Source organism: Bubalus kerabau, chromosome 6 (assembly GCF_029407905.1).
Source record: "Bubalus kerabau isolate K-KA32 ecotype Philippines breed swamp buffalo chromosome 6, PCC_UOA_SB_1v2, whole genome shotgun sequence".
Lineage (NCBI taxonomy): Eukaryota > Metazoa > Chordata > Mammalia > Artiodactyla > Bovidae > Bubalus > Bubalus kerabau.
In genome coordinates, this window is record NC_073629.1 from 96,103,313 (window position 1) to 96,124,670 (window position 21,358).

General features: G+C 34.3%; 1 protein-coding gene across 1 annotated transcript in view; it reads left to right on the forward strand.

Annotated features, from left to right (window-relative positions):
• The window catches only part of FAF1 (Fas associated factor 1), a 505,390-nt gene that overhangs the window by 227,515 nt on the left and 256,517 nt on the right, over positions 1–21,358 (forward strand). The window contains exon 7 of the mRNA XM_055585945.1: positions 5,712–5,817. Coding sequence (XP_055441920.1) covers positions 5,712–5,817 — 106 coding nt within the window. The remainder of the gene's footprint in view (positions 1–5,711; positions 5,818–21,358) is intronic.

Genomic DNA, 21,358 nt, shown 5'->3' on the forward strand with positions numbered 1-21,358 from the left:
TATACAGCCTTGACGTACTCCTTTTCCTATTTGGAACCAGTCTGTTGTTCCATGTCCAGTTCCCACTGTTGCTTCCTGACCTGCATACAGATTTCTCAAGAGGCAGGTCAGGTGGTCTGGTATTCCCATCTTTTTCAGAATTTCCCCACAGTTTATTGTGATCCACACAGTCAAAGGCTTTGGCACAGTCAATAAAGCAGAAATAGATTTTTTTCTGGAACTCTCTTGCTTTTTCGATGATCCAGTGGATGTTGGCAATTTGATCTCTGGTTCCGCTGCCTTTTCTAAAACCAGCTTGAACATCAGGAAGTTCATGGTTTATGTATTGCTGAAGCCTGGCTTGGAGAATTTTGAGCATTACTTTACTAGCGTGTGAGATGAGTGCAATTGTGCAGTAGTTTGAGCATTCTTTGGCATTGCTTTTCTTTGGGATTGGAATGAAAAATGACCTTTTCCAGTCCTGTGGCCACTGATGAGTTTTCCAAATTTGCTGGCATATTGAGTGCAGCACTTTCACAGCATCATCTTTCAGGATTTGAAATAGCTCAACTGGAATTCCATCACCTCCACTAGCTTTGTTCGTAGTGATGCTTTCCAAGGCCCACTTGACTTCACATTCCAGGATGTGTGGCTCTAGGTGAGTGATCACACCATTGTGATTATCTTGGTCATGAAGATCTTTTTTGTACAGTTCTTCTGTGTATTCTTGCCATCTCTTCTTAATATCTTCTGCTTCTGTTAGGTCCATACCATTTCTGTCCTTTATTGAGCCCCATCTTTGCATGAAATGTTCCCTTGATATCTCTAATTTTCTTGAAGAGATCTCTAGTCTTTCCCATTCTGTTGTTTTCCTCTAATCTTTGCATTGATCGCTGAAGAAGGCTTTCTTATCTCTTCTTGCTATTCTTTGGAACTCTGCATTCAGATGCTTATATCTTTCCTTTTCTCCTTTGCTTTTCGCTTCTCTTCTTTTCACAGCTATTTGTAAGGCCTCCCCAGACAGCCATTTTGCTTTTTTGCATTTCTTTTCCATGGGGATGGTCTTGATCCCTGTCTCCCGTACAGTGTCACGAACCTCATTCCATAGTTCATCAGGCACTCTATCTATCAGATCTAGGCCCTTAAATCTATTTCTCACTTCCACTGTATAATCATAACGGAAATACTGTCTATAGTAGTCCTGCCATCCATGGTGGGCCTGAAACTACAAAGAGTACAGAATTCTATATATACTGTGTTTTTCCTTATACAGGCACACACCCCAGAAATATTTTAAAGTCAATTCCAGACCACCGCAATAAAGCAAATATCATAATGAAATGCAAGTGAAAGTGTTAGTCACTCAGTTGTGTCTGACTCTTTGCGACCCCATGGACTCTAGCCCGCCAGGCTCCTCTATCCATGAAATTCTCCAGGCAAGAATACCGGAGTGGATTGCCATTTCCTTCTCCACAGGATCTTCTGACCCAGGGATTGAATCTGGGTCTCCCACATTGCAGGCAGATTCTGTACCATGTGAGCCACTAATGAAGCAAATCAAATGAATTTTTTGGTTTCCCTATGCATGTAAACTTATGTTTATGCCATACTGTAGTCTGTTAAGTGTATAATAGAGTTCTGTCTAAAAAAACCATGTATATACCTTAATTAAAAAAGAATGCTGTTGGAATGATGATGCCAGTAGTCTTGCTTAGTACAGGGTTTCCACAACCCTTCGATTTGTAAAAAAAAAACACATGGTAAAGCAAAATATAAAAATATAAAAAATAAAGCAAAGTGCAATATAATGAGGTATGCCTGTACCTATAATAAAGTTTAATTTATTAATTAGGCACAGTATTAAATTAGGTAAAAGATAAACATCAATAAATGTTGATAGAAACGTTATAACAATATATACTGTATTAAAAATTACAAGAATGTGGACTTTCTCTCAAAATATCTTACTGTGTAAATACAATGCCTTTTCTTAATTAAGCTCTTTCATGCACTGTAGCCATAACTTTTGGAAGTAGAGGTGAGACCGAGACTAGTACGATTTCTTTTTCCTTCATCACAATTTCATGGATAGAAGATTCATTCTTAGTGTTGAGTTTAGCAAACTCAGTATACATTTTTATTTTTTTTAACTTTTACCTGTTCACGTCAAGGAAGCACTTTATGGCTCCTCTTTGTCCTATCCAAATTCCCACTATCACTATTCTTGTGCTTTGTGGCTATTATCAAGTAAAATTAGGATTGCTTGCATGTAAGCTCCGTGATAGTTGACCTCATAAACAAGATAACTGCTGAATGACTTCTGGACATAGGGATGATTCATGACCCAAGTGGGATGGAGCAGGAAAGCATGAGATTTCATCACGCTATTCAGAACAGCCTGCAATTTAAAACTTAGAAATTGTTTATTTTTGGAATTTTTCCATTTAATATTTTTGGACCTTGGTTAACTGCAGATAACTGGAATTGCAGAAATGGAAACTGAGGATAGGGGGATGCTGTTTTATGTGCTATCAACTCTCCTGCTCTCAGTTCAGTTCAGTTCAGTCGCTCAGTTGTGTCCAGTTCTTTGCAATCCCTTGGAATGGCCTCCCTGTCCATCACCAACTCCCGGAATTTACTCAGACTCATGTCCATTGAGTCCATGATGCCATCCAACCATCTCATCCTCTGTCGTCCCCTTCTTCTCCTGCCTTCAATCTTTCCCAGCATCAGGGTCTTTTCAAATGAGTCAGTTCTTCCCATCAGGTGGCCAAAGTATTGGAGTTTCAGCTTCAACATCAGTCCTTCCAATGAATATTCAGGACTGATCTCCTTTAGGATGGACTGGTTAGATCTCCTTGCAGTCCAAGGGACTCTGAAGAGTCTTCTCCAACACCACAGTTGAAAAGCATCAGTTCTTGGGCATTCAGCTTTCTTTATAGTCCAACTGTCACATCCATACATGACTACTGGAAAAACCATAGCCTTGACTAAACGGACCTTTGTTGGCATAGTAATGTCTCTGCTTTGTAATATGCTGTCTAGGTTGGTCATAGCTTTCTTTCAAGGAGCAAGCGTCTTCTCATTTCATGGCTGCAGTCACCATCTGCAGTGATTTTGGAGCCCCCCAAAATAGTCTGTCACTGTTTCCCCAGCTACTTGCCATGAAGTGATGGGACCAGATGCCATGATCTTAGTTTTCTGAATGTTGAGTTTTAAGCCGACTTTTTCACTCTCCTCTTTCACTTTCATCAAGAGGCTCTTAAGTTCTTCTTCACTTTCTGCCATAAGGGTGGTGTCATCTGCATATGTGAGGTTATTGATATTTCTCCTGGCAATCTTCATTCCTGCTCTAAGCTGGCTTATTTGACAGTCAGTTCTTATACACAACTGTACATCACTGTTTTTGGATCTGTAGTAGGTACCTGAAACTTTAATATATACAAAATTTCACTCTTAGTTTTTCCACCCAGCCTGTTCTTAACCTAATTCTTTGTTAAATGCAGTTCCATCTTTCCATTTGTTTAGATAGCCTTGGAGTTAACATTTTTCTCTTATATTTCATTAGTAAGTTGTCTGGTTTCTTCCTTTCAAATACAGTTGAACCTAGCAACTCTTCACTATCTCTGCCTCTACTATCCTCATTAGCATAAGCCACCATCATTTCTTGCTGAGACCAGCCATGCCTTGACTCTTTCCACAATGTACCAGGGCAACCAGAATGATGATGTATAAATGTAAGTGTAAATCAGATCTTAACCATTTCCCAATGTAAAACTCTCCAATGGCTTTCCTTTGCAATTACTATAAATATCAAGTTCTTTACTGTGGTCTGTAAGGACCTACATGATCAGACTCCTGCTATCTCTTTCTTATACCAGCCTCAACTTAAATGTCACTTCCTCAGAGATGTCTTCCCCAGCTATTCTATTGAAAATAATTCCCTTCCCCCTGGCCCTCTGCTACTTTTTACAATCCTGTTTATTTTCTTCACAACACTTAGCATTTTCTAAAGTTACTTATTCATTTATTGAGTATTGTTTCCTTTATTAGAATATAAGTTTCATGAAAGCTGGGATGATGGTTTTTTTTTTGTTCATATGCCTAACTCTTAGAATGGTGTCATAAACGTAGGTAGGTGCTCAATAAATACATGTTGGCTGAATGAATGAACATGCTGTGTTCTTCCATGTGTTATTTCATTGTCTAGGAAGTGCTACCCATCTCTCTTCCCCAAACCTAAAATTTCATCCCTTTTCATTAATAAACTCTAAGGTCCTTTAAGTTTCTGTTTATATTTTTCTTCTCCTCTGAAGCTTTTCCTTAGCCCTTTCACCCTTTCACTAAGGCACAATTAAGCACTTCCTTCTCAGTTTTCATTGTACTTTTTTCAATTTCTCAGTTTTACTTATTACATTATACTACAGCTGTTTATGTATCTGTCTGCCCCATTAGATTGTGAAGGTTTTCATGAACAGGAGCTGTATATTATTTGGGTTGGTTTCCTTAGCATCTGGAATAATGCAAGGCATAGTTAATATTGATAAATAAATGAATAAAAATCAGAATCTTGATTCCCATATAGTTTACCAGAAGATAACATTGCTCTTGTCTTGTGAATTTATAATTTATTCATTATTAAACAAATATTTATCTGAAGTGTGCCAGCCATCACGCTTAAGTGGTAAGGCTACAGTGACAGAGGTCCCTGCCCAAAGAAACTGTATTGTTTTCTTTGACTTTGATTAATAATATTTCATGCTGTATATTGGTGTTTCCTAGATATTTTGAATATGTAATTAACCTGTGAACCCTATGGGAGACACCGAGATACAGATAACTGCCTAATTCTAATCTTACTTTGTACGTATATCTATCCCATAGTTACATATTGGCAAAGGAGGAGTGATGAAGGCCAGAATCGTATATTATTTTTTATTCCATAAGTATGGCATAATTACACTTGAGACTAGCAATACAGATTGTTCATATGTAATGGTGACATTTAAAAATTTTTATTGCTGTTAGTGCTTTTTAATATTATCATAAACAAATCGAACCGTGGCTTATGTTTCTTAATTTATGTGGCTAAATGTATTTGTTATTTGTGATTCTGGCACATTTCTTACTATTTGGAACTTTGGCATAGAGTTTAATGTTGCTCTGAGTTCTCCAATTTCTAAATACTGTGTTTTTCTGAGTCCTAAATGAAAGCGTATTATTTTGAGGGAATTATGGTATAGCAATTAAAGTTCTGTAGATTTCAGTGGTTTCTCAATTTTTACTGAAGCTGTATTTATGTTCCTATACAATACTCATGAGTATAGTTTCAAATTTCTGTTCTTCTAGAACTGCTATTTCACTTGGAAACCAGAGTCTTTGAGTGTACATTTTAGTAGCATATTTGGAATTTAATATAGTTGACAAATATGCTTCTCTTGGTGAAAATACATATGTAGGCAATAGCATATAACTTGTAGAAATTCTTATGTATGCAATATATTTATAATTGAAGTTTAAAAACACCTTGGTAGAGAAGGAGTTAACAAGTTAGCTCCCCTTGGTTGTTCTCAGCATGCTCTCTTGCCTTTAGGAGCTGAAAAGATGATAACATTGGGCCCGGACATGCCTGTGTGGAGGTTATGGTACTCCTGGGGTTTTTGCAGCTAACTGTAAAGCAAGCTAGAACTTGTTCATCTCAGAGTTCCTTGTTTTTCTTTCAACCCTTTCAGTGCCCTGCAGGAGTCATTAAATCAAAACTTCATGCTGATCATCACCCACCGAGAAGTCCAGCGGGAGTACAACCTGAACTTCTCAGGAAGCAGTACCATTCAAGAGGTGAGTTATGTCTCACAGTTAAGGAATAAAGGTAGCTCATTATAGCTAATGTTGACCCTGTTAAAGTGGGCTTATCTGTTCTGGTTGGAAACTCTCTTTATGTTTCATTATTGGTTTCTTAATTTTAATTAACTGGAGCATCAATGATTACTGTAGATCTATTACTTGACCTAGAAAGATAGATGTTGTAAATGAAAGCTCTTGATAATTCTTAAAACAGTCAACTTTTAAAACCTTTCTTAAAAATAACTCATTGTTATATATTTCACAGTGTTATAGTAATTATTCAGAATACTAATTTGGAAATTATTGATAGCATGTGTTTTCAGACATGCTTATATTTTATTTGAACGGTTGCTCTCAAATGTATTATTTATAATGTGTATCCTGCCTGCTTCCAAAAGGAATTGAAGAGGCTTTTCTTAAGCAGCTGAATTCTAGCCGTGGGCAGTGTTCTAGAGATGCTGTAGGAACCCAGTCATTTCGCCCAGAGTATCTAATAAGAATCTATTTATAGTGTCAATATTTTCTTCAATGGAGCCAACCAGGGCCACTGTTTCAAAAAAGAACCTTCCCCAAGAGAGAAGAGGTAACTTCTTGTCTGTGGCCCCACCCACCTAAAAGCTAGTAATTTATCTCCTTGGATGGGGCGGGGCAGATATGTATAAGGCTATGATGAGACTTGTGTTTAGAAACAGTGAAATGATTATGTCACATTACCTCTTGTAAGATATGAAGACAGCAGTCATGTGTCTAATCATGTTTTTATTAATCATGTTTAATCTTGGATTATTTCATAAATTTTTTTGGACTACATTGCTTAAACTAATTATTAATGTCATATTGAAAGAACAAGTTTCCATCCTAATAATACTTCAGAAGTAAATGAATTGTTTCTGAAATGCCTGGACAGTTAATGGTTTTCTTTTTTCATTTTATCAATAAATTTCAACTGCTGAGTTTGGCATAAAGAACTCATTACATGAAGTTTATTTTCTCTGTTTATCACTTGAATAGTTTATTGACTAGTAACTAAGATTTAAAAAAAATTTTTTTGGCCCTTAATTTGAATTTTAGGTTTAAATTATTTGATTTTTTTTCTAAGATTTTAAATATAGTAACTGCCATTTCATTTAAAATCTCTAAAATGGATATTCTGTTCTCTGATTTAAGATTTTAATTCCTTGAAGAATCATTGTTGTTTTTATGTTAAAAATAATAAAATAAAAATAATAGCTCTGGCCCTATTGGAAAGTTATTCTTGGAACTTCATGATTATAAAATTTAAATTATATATTGAATAAAATTAAATAAGAAATTTAGTTTCATAATAAATAACCTCAATTTAATGAAGAAAAGCACAGATAATGAGAGAGAAATTTCATTGTTATTGATTTACTTTTTTAAGTTGAAGACTAGTAGAATGCATGAAGGATAAATATAGACTGCCCTATTTTTCTTTTTGATTGAGATTTTTATAGCCAAAATTTACCATTTTTTGTATTTTTGTTTTAACATTCCCAGTTTTTATAGTTTGAGTGTGTTTCAACTTTCTCCCACAAGAGGGCAGAGAGGACTATTAAACTGATAGTCTAAAAATGCCATTCAGTGTTTTCAAATTAGCTTCTCTTATATTAACAAAAAGGAGCATAATGGCCAAGTTATTGTTTGATTTACAGATAATTGGCACATTGCAGGGAGGAGACTTAATTTCACCCTTTTAAATTAAACAGGGAGATTTAAAAAGACATAAAATATTCATTAATGTTCGGTGATTATAAAGTAGTGGCATATATTTATTTTGCCTTTATTACTGTTTCGATGGGAAAATACTGCAAATATTTCCGAAATCGAGTTGGCCATACTGACAAGTTGAAATGTTTAAGCAGCGTTAATGCAATCTGCTCACACCTGATATCCTATGCAGAATGATTCAAAATGACTACATCAATTATTAAAAGAAATATTTAAAATTCTGTAAATGTGCCATTGTACGCCACAGTTGGCTGAAACTGTTCTCTGTAGCCTGCTATTTAGATTATCAAATATATTTTAAGCTTCAAGGACTTGAAAACAGTAAATCTTTTTACATCATTTTCTAAATGAAAAATGTCTCAAAAGTATTTTTGCAGATGGATGTTCTTAAATGTATTTCTTAACAAGAGTTTGGGTTTTTTTTTTCCTTTTCTCTCTCTCTCTTTTTTTTTTCCTTTTTTAAAAGTTGACCTAAAATAATATTTTGAAATACTAGTTGCCAGGAAAAAAATAAATACTTTCATTTCTAATATCTGTGGGCAGACAGGTACACATAGGCTCTTCTATTCTGTACAGGTTAGAAAAGGAATGTGGATTATATTCTTTAGGCCTTGGGTCCTACTCTGTAGTCCTACCTCTAAGACCTTTCTTCTTCAACTTCTGGAATACCTGGAAGGGGATTCAGGAGGACGAAATGCTCTTATGCTACCACCTTGCAACCCACAGTGACACTTAAATACATGTATTTTTTTGTAGTAGCCTGATGGAAAGTCACGTTGCAACACAACAAAAATATAATCTTGAAATGATTTTACAGTGTTACTTATTTAATGCTAGAAATTTTGCTGTTACTATGGAAGCTTAATGATATCATATATTCTAACTTGTAAATTAATTTTTGTCACCAGTTTCAGAAATCTCTTTTCAGTATTGTTTAAAAGGTTCAAGAAGAATTCTAAGCAACATATGAGATAAAGGAAGAAATTTTTTTTAAACTTGATTTTATTTTTCACTTAGTAGTATATTATTTTTGTTTTAGATGGGGAAAATGTCATTTTGGGGGTATTTTGAAAGTCTTGTATTTTAAAAAGAAAACTCTTACAATATTTACACCCTAAAGGGAAAGTTCTTTTAAATGAAATAGGATCAAAAAAGGCACTATAATTTCAACTTTTAATTAACAAAATACATTTTAAAAAATACTGACTTGGAAAATAGAACTTAGATGCAGTTTGAATTTTAAATAACTCTTCACTGACCGTATGTTCATGCAAGTTAGTGGTGATAAACCGATAGTTGTACAAGTGTTTGTTCATTCTGGCTCTCTGGTCTCTTGCCTTACAATGCATGACTTATGTCCTTTGGGTGCTCTAGACTTTAATTTAAGCTAGTTAGATATTGAGGTTTTTTTTTAAGCTCTTTACAAATCCTTCCACTTACATTATCCTCCTACTTGAGGAAAAGGCAATATTAGTATAAAAAGGTCAAAATGGAGGGTTGCAAGTAGTCATAAGAATAAAAAATCCATTATCCTTTTCCATTATGACAAGATAGTTTATAAAAATTATCAAATAATGTAACGATAATTTCATGATATTTCTACTTTTGAGGTCCTCAGTTAGCTGGCTGGCACACTGTAGTGACTTTCCTTGAAAATTTAAACAAGCTTACCTTAATTTAATGAATTTTCTACCCTGAGAATTTAGATTTTTTAAACAGTTAATTGTATAGATCTAAGTAATTCTGTCTTCAAATACTATTAAAGATCTGTGGTTACAAAAGCACTTGGGATTGGTTAAATTAAGGGGAAGAAAAGATTGATTTGCCTACTGCAAATCCTAATCCCAGGTGTGGTAAAGGATATAAAGTCCCTGAAATCAAGCCAACTTTTCTTGGAAAATAGTTCTTTGTTGTCCATCTTGCTATTGCAGAAGCTCCTGTTAGACAAAATATCCACTTTGCTTTGTAGATGTCATACAAATTTAAGGAATATACACATGATCCAGAATAATAAGGATTAAAGAAACTAAGTAATTTTGGTTCTGAATCATGGAGTATTCCTTGTCTCATACAGCAGAAAGCATGATGAATAGCTATTGGAATTATTTAAATTCTTTTCTGAGTTTCCCTTTATCCTAAAATTTTCACTGTTCTTGTTAATGTTGATTTATTTCTTAATGGGAATTAAAGGGAAAAATGGACAACCTATAAAGATACATATTGCATGAAATAGTAGAACATTTTATTACTAATACTAGTGATTGCTAAGTAGGAAGCTACAAATTTGAATTAGCAAGTAAGAAGTAAATTAAATAAATCATATCAGTCCTTGAAAATAATGTCGGCTAAATAACTGTGAACTCATGAGGCTAATTCTGATTCTGCAAATTGAAATTCCTGTTAGGGTTTTGTGTACATTTTTCTTTTCCTACTTTCTCAACTTGCTTGACTAACATATATTTCAAACTATTCTCTTTTAGTGCTAGAGGTTAGTACCAGTAATTAAATATGTAGTCTTTTACAGATTATACTTATGAACAATTTTCTAGTAGTTTATTGACTGTAACTTCTTAACTAACATGCCCTTTCTGTATATGTTTTAGATATAGTTTGTTTATTTGTTGGTTTGTTTGTTTTCCAGTATGGAGAGTGTAGGGGCTGCTGGCACAGAACTGAAGAGTAGGGAGATGAGAATGTTCATATGCAATAGGATAAATTAAATTGTGTGCTTATTTAATTAAAAGTTTAAGTGGTTTATTTTTATTGCAAGATAAATGACATATAAGCTCAATTAGAATGAACCCATTTTAATTAGCATGTATCATAGTCTGATTTTTTTTTTAATTTGAAATCACAAATGATATCTAAGCAAGAATAAAAGATAATTTCTTAAGCAACTGGGCAGTGAATTCAAGCCTTTCTTCAGCTTTCAGTAAAGGAGATTATGAGTTTCTTTTAAATATGCATGTATAAGTTTCAAGTTGCACTTTATAACAGAGAAGTGTTGAAGTTATGCTATTTCGAATGAACAAATCAGTAATGATCAGTTTATAAATATTGGGTTTTCTGTGATGCTTAATAAATTATCTCCTTAGGAAATACATTTAATATTTACAATGCAGCCATTGGAACTGACAAGTCTTTCTCTCCCTCTGAAAGTATTTTAAAATAATCTCTGTTGGGCTTTTTTTTTTTTAGCCCATGTAAGTATTTCTTTTCCTACATTTCAAGAAGATAGAAACAATGAAATTTTGTTAAAAAGTTGACAGTGGTTTAGACCTTTGTTACTTAAGGTATGTGTATCTGAGCAACTTCTTAGCCGACTGTATTTCATAATCTGTGATTTGTGTGTTGGTAGGTTTTAAATGCCTGGGGTAAGAGATATTATGTTCAGTTATCAGAAACTAATAAACATAAGACATTTTTATATGCAAGAAAAGGCAGAGAGTAAATAATTGCACTGGTGACCAATACTGTAATAATCCTGTTTTACAATATGCACTTGACAGGTTGTAATAGTGCTAATTGAAGAGACTAATTCACACTTGCTTCATTCTATTCAAAGGCAAAATCAGCAGCTTGTTTTGCTTTTGACCAGATGGTCCTCATGAACACCTACTGTGCACTTTAAGTGCTTTACTAGAATTACAAAGGCTGGGGGGCTGCGTTCGACTCCAAATGATTTGAGGAGAGAGGGAGAGAGAGAGGGGGGAAAAATCCCTCTGTGCTCAATGGATTTGGTGCAAGTAAATTAATTCTAGTAGACCCATTACACACTGAGCCCCCTTTTCAAAGCTCTGAGCCTCCTCGCTTGCTCTGTAGCAATGAGAAAGAGAAAGAGAAAGGCAGATTACTGCAAACAGAAATAAAAAAAAAAGAGGGTATGAAAGGGAGAAAAGAGGCCTTGAAGCCTTTCATATCATTTGAGTTTTTCAAGTGCGTTATTTTTGGGGAGGGTGGATGTCTGAAAAGCCAATTGGAGTTTTTTTTGTTTTAAAGTGCGCTATTTAAGCACCATGAATATAGGCGCAAGAGCAACAGTTGACTGAGTTTACTGTGGTGAAGCTTTGTGTTCGAGGATGAATCAAATTCATTATATTCAACTCTTTGTGTTTTAACATGAATGTAGGGTTAGTTTCACAAGACTGTGTCTGTTTAGGATAATTATAATTTAATATTTTCCTTTCATAAAGTTATCACTGTAGATGTCTAAAATTTTAATCAAAGCAGATTTTGTACATTGACTTTGAAGCACCCTGACAGTTTAAAATTCAAAGGAAAGCTTTTTTAGTTTTCAAAAGAAAAGAAAGGCTCATTCTAATGGCATTGAAGCAGAGATTATTATAACTAATTAGAAGTCACACATCTGTTAGCTTTTGGTTTGTGACTTACTTATGAATTTTTTGAGTAAAATATATACTTTAAAAATATATCGCTGTCACTGAGTAAACTGAAAGGGATAAAATGCACTTAAAAGAGAATCACTTATTTGAGCCAACCATTTTTCCAAATCTCCACATGGTACCATAAAAATATATAATGTATTAAAGTCCAATAAATGTAAATTGGACTTGTGTAATTAATAACCTTAAGTTCAAATGAACTTCCAAATAAATTGTTTTTGCACAGCTCTGCTTAGCATAATTCTGATTAGTAACCAAAATTATTATAAAATAAAAAAGAAAGTATAAGCAAACCTAGTTTGTGCAAATTTATAGTTATTTTTTATTCTTAAAGCTATTTGTGTACAATTGTAACTTGGAATACTGACAGTGAAAAAAGTTAATTCTTATTCTAAGGTATATGGATTAAAGTACAAAGGATCACATGCAAATTATTTTGTGCATTTTTATATTTCAGGCATAATTCTCTTATGATATATTTTTGTTCCACTGTTTACTTTTGTTTAATGGCACATATTACACTGTAATCAAGTTTATTTTAAATATAGCCATTAGCAAAGAACAACAGAATCATACCAATAGTATATGACTTACGTGATAATTATAAACATTTTACAAAAAAACAAATGTCTAGAGTTTACATTTTGGCATAATGCACCAATATGCTTTATATGTCAATATGTTTTAGTTATATTCTTAGAAAATAAAATATAGAAATATAAAGACAACCACAAAAACATTTAAAATTTTACTTTTCAAAGATCTTTAATGAAGAGGATAACATGCTGCTTGATATTTAAATTAAATTAAATTAATTTCCTATTAATGCAATCATTACTTTGGGACTTGTTCATTCAAATATAGATTGTAGGCTGGAGAGGAATATAAGGGGAATCCCCAGACTTTCAACTAACAAAATATCCAATGAAATTTATAAGCAATGAGGTGTTAATGAATTGATATTGTTGGAGGAAAAGAGATTTCAAGAAAAAATCTGAATGATTAGGGGAACTTACTGAAAAAATTTTTTTGCAGTAGACTATTTAAAATAAAGGTAAGACTACTAGATTCTCTTTCTTGTAGGTACCATAAAAAGCTATGTTTAAAGCTAGACCCTCATTTAGCAGAAGTGGATTGATCATGACCATACAGTCATTTGTTTAGGTGGGGCTTAATCTTTGGTTTCACACACACAGTAGTTGGAGCTTTTCTCCTCATGAAGAAGAGTTTATTTCAGTATTAAAATATTAACCCCTAGATTCCTGAATGTCAGAGACAAGATTCTCTTCTGTGGGTAAAGGTTGGAAAATACTGTGGTTTATATACCTTGGTAAATACCACATTACTTAAGCTGAGATGTGTTTTAACATTATACTATCCTCTAGCCATAAAATAAGAATTATATAGCTTCCTTTATATAGACATAAAAATATTAAAGAGAATTATGTAGCCTCCTTTATATAATTATAAAAATATAAAAGAGAATTATATTTTCCCCCTCTCCCCACTCTCCCCCCAGCAAAACCATAAACAAAAACAAAGAAGTAAAGGCTGGGTAGGTAAATGAACATAAAGTGCTTATACATAAGCTAGACTAAGACTAGGTGTATAGAAATAAGGTCTGCATATAGGAAATATTTACATGTTTATCTATATACCAAACGTTATTTGTCTATAACCTCTTAAAATGTCTGCGTATGGTAATTTTTCTTTTGTCTAATGTGTCGTGTGTGGTCTAATACTATTTAGCCAAGTAGTTATCCTTTTTCAAACGTATCTATTTTGGCAAATATACTTTAAAAAATTTTGTTGCTCAGTCTAGGGCTCTATTACCTTGTATTACCCTCAATGTATTCCTATTATTATTTTCTTAAACATTTTTTTAGAAGAAAAAGACTTTAAAAGCTCATAGCAAACATTTTCTGTAAATGACAAAATGTATTCCTTGCTTTGTGGTCATTGCGTGACCAGACAGTAGAGTACTGGATTGTTTTAAGGTTTTTACAGCTGCAAGGCAAAAGCATCTGCTCATTGCAAAGCCGGCATTGTTTAATTTTGACACTGACTTTTCCATGTGTCTTGTACCAAGGACTGGATTAGATGCCCCTTAGATGAAATTTGTTTTAAGTTGCTCCCAAAGTGCAGCTGTCCCCATAAAACAGACACACAGGATCAATCAGAATCTTTGTACAAGGGTCACCTCACTAGGCAAGAGAGGCTCAGAGGAAGAATGTTAATGATATTATTTATCATGAATAACTGCAAAATTAGTTTCCAGACTGGTTTAGTATATGTAGAGTCCCCATAGCTTCTCCCCACATCTGCTTTTTAGGGCAATAGAATCATTATTAAATATTTAGCTTTTAAACTGAAATATAAATAGTCAAGATGCCCGTATATGCATTAGGCACTATTCTGCAGTCAATTGCAAGGAAAATGATCAGTTTATTGGCCACTAAAGTAGTAATTGACTGAAAATAAAACTCAATCTAAAATAGCTCTGCTAAAATCTTGAGAAGTGAACATTTTTATAGAATGATAATTTTTCTTTAATGTTTCAAGTGAATGAAAAATGAAAGAGCACCTCACTTCCCGGGTTTCCTGGGATTGTGTGAATTTCTACCCAGCTGGTCCAAATTGATTGATACAGGGCCAAATATTTGTCTGCCTACATTTCAAAGTCTATAATTTGCTAATGAATTGTGGTAATAATCTTTCATCATACATGAAAGATTTAGCCAAACAATTTGCTAAGTATGTATTTTGATCATAAAATTTTTGGACTTACACCAAGCTTTACATCTATTTTACAGCTAATACATAGGGGTGGAGGGAGAGCAGGGGGAGAAATAATATTGAACATGGACACTTGATGGAAAAGGATGAAGGAAACAAGAGAAAAGAAGGTACTTTGGAAAAGAATAATGCTGGGAAAGACTTATAAGTGACAGTGGAAAACCAGTTAGATTTGCACATAGAGTACAGAATTTTTAAAATGCCAGCAGAGTTTTAGTCTTCGGTGTCTAGAGGTATGGAATCCATGTGGCTGAACACAAGACAGAAATCTTTTTCTTTTTAGCCACAGCTAATCCACACATTGATTATGGAATAATTTGCTAAAAATTTATGCTACAAAATTCAGATGCCCACAAATTAGAAATAATTAAAAGTATTAGTATAAAAACCTGATGTTTATTCTGTTTGATTTAGAGACATTAGGTGGGGAAAAATAGTGAAGAAATAAATGATTGCACCAATTTCAGAAGAAGGTGAGAGAGGAACTTCCTAGTTAAACTTTTAGCTAGGAATGACTAGAAATGATTGTAGGCATCCAAGAGAGCATTATTTTCTGTCTCCTAAACAAATACTAGGCTTATATCTGTGAGGGGATATTTAGGATTAAAGAACCTCCATTTGAGAAAGTACAAACTTTTATTTATGTTTTTGGGGAAGACAGCATAAATTATATATCATAGGAAGTCCAAGATTAAACTATTGAGTGAAAAGACAAAAAAATGTTCTAAATAAAACTATCTTATTAATGTAATTTCTCTTTCATTGTTAGAGATTAGGGAACCATGACTTCCTGTTTGACTGAAATAAGCTGAATTGTTTTCAGGTTGTCCATAAGGAGGATATTTAATGATACCGATAAAATTCTCCTTGCTTTGTGAGCAGAGAGTTAAAAAAAATAAATAAAGCCACGTAGTTGAAGGAGAAAAACCATATTATGAAAGAGACTGAAACTTCCATTTTGTAGATTTTAAAGCTAAACAAGTCTAGAATTTTTACATACCTGCTGTACCTCTTGAATATGTCCCACTTCGAAAGCATGACTCTATATCCATTTATGTAATTCTCTTTTTGTTCTCTGATAGAGATAAGCCTAATGTTAAGTACAGTGAATGTCTATCCAAGATTCAGTGTTATAGGTTTTAATCTAACAGTACTTCTCAATTGGCAATTAATTGTGATAGTGGAAAGATTATTGCATTATGATATTAGTGAATCTGAGGTCTAAACCCCCTGCCACTAGAAAGCTATATGATCATCTAGGCCTGAGTGGCCTGGTATTTCTTTTTCGTTTGTTTGGCTTTTTCAGTGTAAGACTGCAGAAGCTCTGTTTTTCTAGTGAAAATATAAAATGAACCTTAAAATATGCATAAGGTCCCTGTGTCTCATTGCACTTGTTAGACACTTCTGTTGTAGCATTTCTGTCCTTCTATTTGCCTTGTGTTTGTTTTCCTTTTCATGGTAGGCTCCTTGAGGGCAGGATCTCAGTCATTCAATCTTCATATTTACAGCACTAAGCCTAGTGCCTAGCGCCTTTTAATGATTGTTGAATGAGCAAATATTTACATGAATTAGCATTCAGTGGTTGAAAAGAAATTTGGAAACCTAGATTCTAATATCTGATATTTTGCTCTCTCCCTGTATGAGTTTGGGCAGTTCATTTAACTACCCTGGGTTTGGTTCATCTATAAAAAATAGAAAATGATTTCCAAGAATTTTTCTGGTTCTAAAATGTTGTGATTACATGTGAATTTTAAAATTTCATATGTGCTTGATTGGGAGGGAGAGGGAGAGAAGGAAAAAACTAGTCAATAGATAATAACTATGTATATGCTGCTGCTGCTAAGTCGCTTCAGTCGTGTCTGGCTCTGTGCGACCCCATAGACGGCAGCCCAACAGGCTCCCCCATCCCTGGGATTCTCCAGGCAAGAACACTGGAGTGGGTTGCCATGTCCTTCTCCAGTGAATGAAAGTGAAAAGTGAAAGTGAAGTCACTCAGTTGTGTCCGACTCTCAGCGACCCCATGGACTGCAGCCTACCAAGCTCCTCCGTCCATGGGATTTTCCAGGCAAGAGTACTGGAGTGGGGTGCCATTGCCTTCTCCAAACTATGTATACATAAATATACATATTTACTACTGTGGGATGTAAATATCCCTTTAATCATTAAGGTGTTACTTAAAAGGCTCAAGGTTGAAATGGAGGCCTCTGTTGCCATGGTGTTTGAATTTCTATAATTAAGAATTTTTCTGAATAATTTTATTTTTATCTTAAAGTACACTTTTGCCTTAAATACATATCATGCAACAAGATTTTAAAAGTTAATTGCATAAGCATAACACACCTTTCTAAAATATAAGATTTAAAAATACTGAGATGCAATAAAAGTAAGTGGTATATTAATTTGATGTCATTAGTTTCACTTGTAGTAAGTGAATTAAAATTCTATGTGAATATCAAGGCTAAGTTACTGCCATGATAGTAGACATATACATCAGTGGGATAGAATTAAAAGTCCAGAAATAAACTGAGTCAGCTGGATATCTACATGCAGAAGTGTAAAATTGGCTTATTCCTTCACATCATATACAAAAATCAATTCACTTGGATCAAAGATCTCAATGTAAAAACTAGAACTATAAAACTTTTAACAGAAAACGTAGAAATAATTTTGTGACCTTGGGTTAGGCAATGATTCCTTAAATATGACATCAAAACATAAATAACAAAAAGAAAGCAGGTAAATTGAGCTTCATCATAATTAAAAACTTTTGTGCCTCCAAGAGCAGAATCAGTCAAGTGAAAAGACAACTCACAGGATGAAAGAAATATTTCCAAATCATACATTGGTAAGGGACTTTATCTCAAATATGTGAAAACCTCTTACAGCTCAAAAAGAAAAATAACCCAATGGTAAAATGAGGAAAAGTTCATACTTATGTGCTAGAATACTAGAGTAGGGGTACTGAAGGTATACTGAAGACCTCCAGGGCATCTTCCTGATCCAGGAATTGAACCAGTGTCTCTGCATCTCCTGCATAGCAGGCAGATTTTTTACCTACTGAGCCATCAGGGAAGACTGTGTAATCAGTAAGCACATAAAAAATTCCTCTATGTCTTTAGCCATTCAGTTCAGTTCAGTTGCTTAGTTGTGTCCGACTCTTAGTGACCCCATGAACCGCAGCACTCCAGGCCTCCCTGTCCATCACCAACTCCTGGAGTTCACCCAAACTCATGTCCATTGAGTCACTGATGCCTTCCAACCATCTCATCCTCTGTTGTCCCCTTCTCCTCCTGCCCTCAATCTTTCCCAGCATCAGGGTCTTCTCAAATGAGTCAGCTCTTCACATCAGGTGGCCAAAGTACTGGAGTTTCAGCTTCAACATCAGTCCTTCCAATGAACACCCAGGACTGATCTCCTTTAGGATGGACTGGTTGGATCTCCGTGCAGTCTAAGGGACTGTCAAGAGTCTTCTCCAACACCACAGTTCAAAAGCATCAATTCTTCGGCGCTCAGCTTTCTTCACAGTCCAACTCTCACATCCATACATGACCACTGGAAAAACCATAGCCTTGACTAGATGGATCTTTGTTGACAAAGTGATGTCTCTGCTTTTGAATATGCTATCTAGGTTGGTCATAACTTTCCTTCCAAGGAGTAAGTGTCGTTTAATTTCATGACTGCAATCACCATCTGCAGTGATTTTGGAGCCCCCAAAAATAAAGTCAGCCACTGTTTCCACATCTATTTGCCATGAAGTGATGGGACTGGATGCCATGATCTTAGTTTTCTGAATGTTGATTTTTAAGCCAACTTTTTCACTCTCCTCTTTTACTTTCTTCAAGAAGCTCTTTAGTTCTTCTTCACTTTCTGCCTTCTTTAGGCACTTGTCACTTCACTTTCTTTAGTCATTAGGGAATTGCAAACCCAAATGAAAATGAGATACCAGTACTTGGCTAAAAAAAGAAAAAATTAGATGAATCTTGAAAAAATTATTCAAATGAAAGAGCCAAACACAAAAAGTCCTCATACTGTGTGATTACATTTATATGAAGTGCCCAAAATAGGCAAATGTACAGAGATAACACGTAAGGTTAGTAGGGCTGAAACTACTCTGTATAATAGAGTACTGGTGGGTACATGCCATAAATTTGTCCAAATCCATAGACTGTATAGCACCAAGAGAACCCTAACATAAAATATGGTCTTTGAGTAATAATGACATGTCAGTGTGGGTTTATCAGTTGTAATAAATACACTACTCTGGTAGGGTATGTTGGTAATGGGGAAGGCTGTGAATGTGTCAGGGCAAGGGGTATGTGGAAACTCTGTCTTCTCAATTTTGTTGTAAACCTAAACTTCTCTAAAAATTACAGCCTATTTAAAAAACATTCTTTTTTAAGTAGATTCATGGTTGTCAGGGACACCTGACTGAGTAAGAAAGGGGAATGGGTCATGGCTACTAATGAACTTAGGTGTTCTGATACTGTTTTCCTTTGTCTTGTTTTTGTTTTTTGCATTTAATTAATAATAAACAGCTAGGTATGCAACAATCCATTAGAATATTAAATATTTTTAACTGTGTATTTATTTACATGCAACATCTTTTCATGATGAGAAATATACTGTAATCTAAATACAACACAGTGGTCTTCATATGGGTACCCATAGAATATTTAAGAAATTAGGAAAGCCAATTTAAATCTTCATATTTATTTGTGTACACATTTGTTTTTGTGTGCATCTCTCTCCCTACTTTAGTGAATTTTCAGAGTTCTAAAATATTTTTGGCTTTCTAAAAAGAATCTGATGATGTTTGACAGAAAATAGCAAAATTTGTAAAGCAATTATCCTTTAGTTAAAAAATAAATTTAAAAAAAAATTTAAAAAAAGGTTAAAAATTTTAAAATGTCTGAATTTGCCATATGTATGATTTTTCCATGGTTTTATAAAGGCTGAATAATATTCCATTGTATTTTTTGTACCACATTTTGTTCTATCCATTCATGCATTGACGAGATATTTGGGTTGCCTCTACCTTCTACCCGTAGTGAATAATTCTGCTATGAGCATGGGTGGACAAATATTTTTGAAGCCCCTTCTTTCAGCTCTTTTGGATATATACCCACAAGTGAAATTTTTAGGTCATATAGTAATTCTAGGTTACATTTTTTGAGAAACTGTCATACTGTTTTCCAGAGTGACTACACTATTTTACATGCCCATCAACAATGCACAAGGCTTCCAATTTCAACATATCCTCACCAACACTTGTTATTTTCTGTCTTTTTAATAAAACCATCTTAGTAAATGTAGAGTGATATTTCATTTTGGTTTATGATTTGCATTTCATGGTGGCTGGTGATATTGACCTGGCATTATTTCTGGTGCTTATTGGCTATTGTATATCATATTCTTTGGAGAAATGTCCATTTAAATCCTTTATCCATTTTGGGGGAGGTTCTTTTTGGAGTGATGAACTGTGGAATTCATTATTGATGATGGTTGCACAAGTTTGTGAACTTATTGTAACCCATTGGACTGTACATTTAAAAATAGTAAACTAAACAAAAATGAGTATCAAGAACTGAGAGCCTACGAGAATGCAATACCTACTAATTGAAATATTATACCAAAAAGGGTTAAAGAACTGGTGATGATGCCACCAGGATAAAGTATTGGATTGGCCACAAAGTTGCTTTAGTTTTAAAATAAAAGGACGCATGTTTCATTTCCCCAAGAACTTCACAGAAAAATATATTTACCATTTTGTTCCACTACCTACTGCTGTTTTTCAGGCAACTTCATAATTTCATCTTCCCAAAATTTTTTATCTTTTTGAGCAAAGAACTGTTCCAGGTACCTTTTACAGTCTTCCGGGGAATTGGAATTTTTTCCATTAAGAGAATTTTGTAAAGACCAAAATAAATGGAAATCTGCAGGTGCAATGTCTGGTGAACATGGCAGATGAATTAGAACTTCCCAGTCAAGCTATAATAGTTTTTGCCTGGTCACCAAAGAAAAATGTGTTCTTACATTACTCTTATGGAGGATTATCCTTTTATGTTAACTAATTCCAGACACTTTTTGTTGCTGCCTTCAGTTGATCTGATTGGGACCATTACTTGTTGCAGTTAACTGTTTGGTTTTCCAGAAGACACTGCATACTAGAGGACTCCTTTCTAGTCCCACCATATACACAACATCACCTTTGGATGAAGACCGACCTTTGGTGTGATTGTGGTGATTCATTTCACTCGCCTTACAGTCTCTTCCATTCTACATTTCTATACAGTATGCACTTTTCATTGCCTGTCACAATTTGTTTTAAAAATAGAATATTTACATTTAAGTGGAGAATCGAATGTGGAAATATGGTCAAGAAGGTTTTTTCACTTAACTTATGTGGAACCCAAACATCAAAGTATGAACATAACCACACTAGTGCAAATGATTTCAGCACATGATTTGGATATTGTGAGTATGTTGGCTATCTCCCGCATGGTATAACGTTGATTGTTCTCAATTAATGTCTTGATTTGATCTCTATCAACTTCAACTGGTTACTCATCCTTGGAGCATTGTCCAGC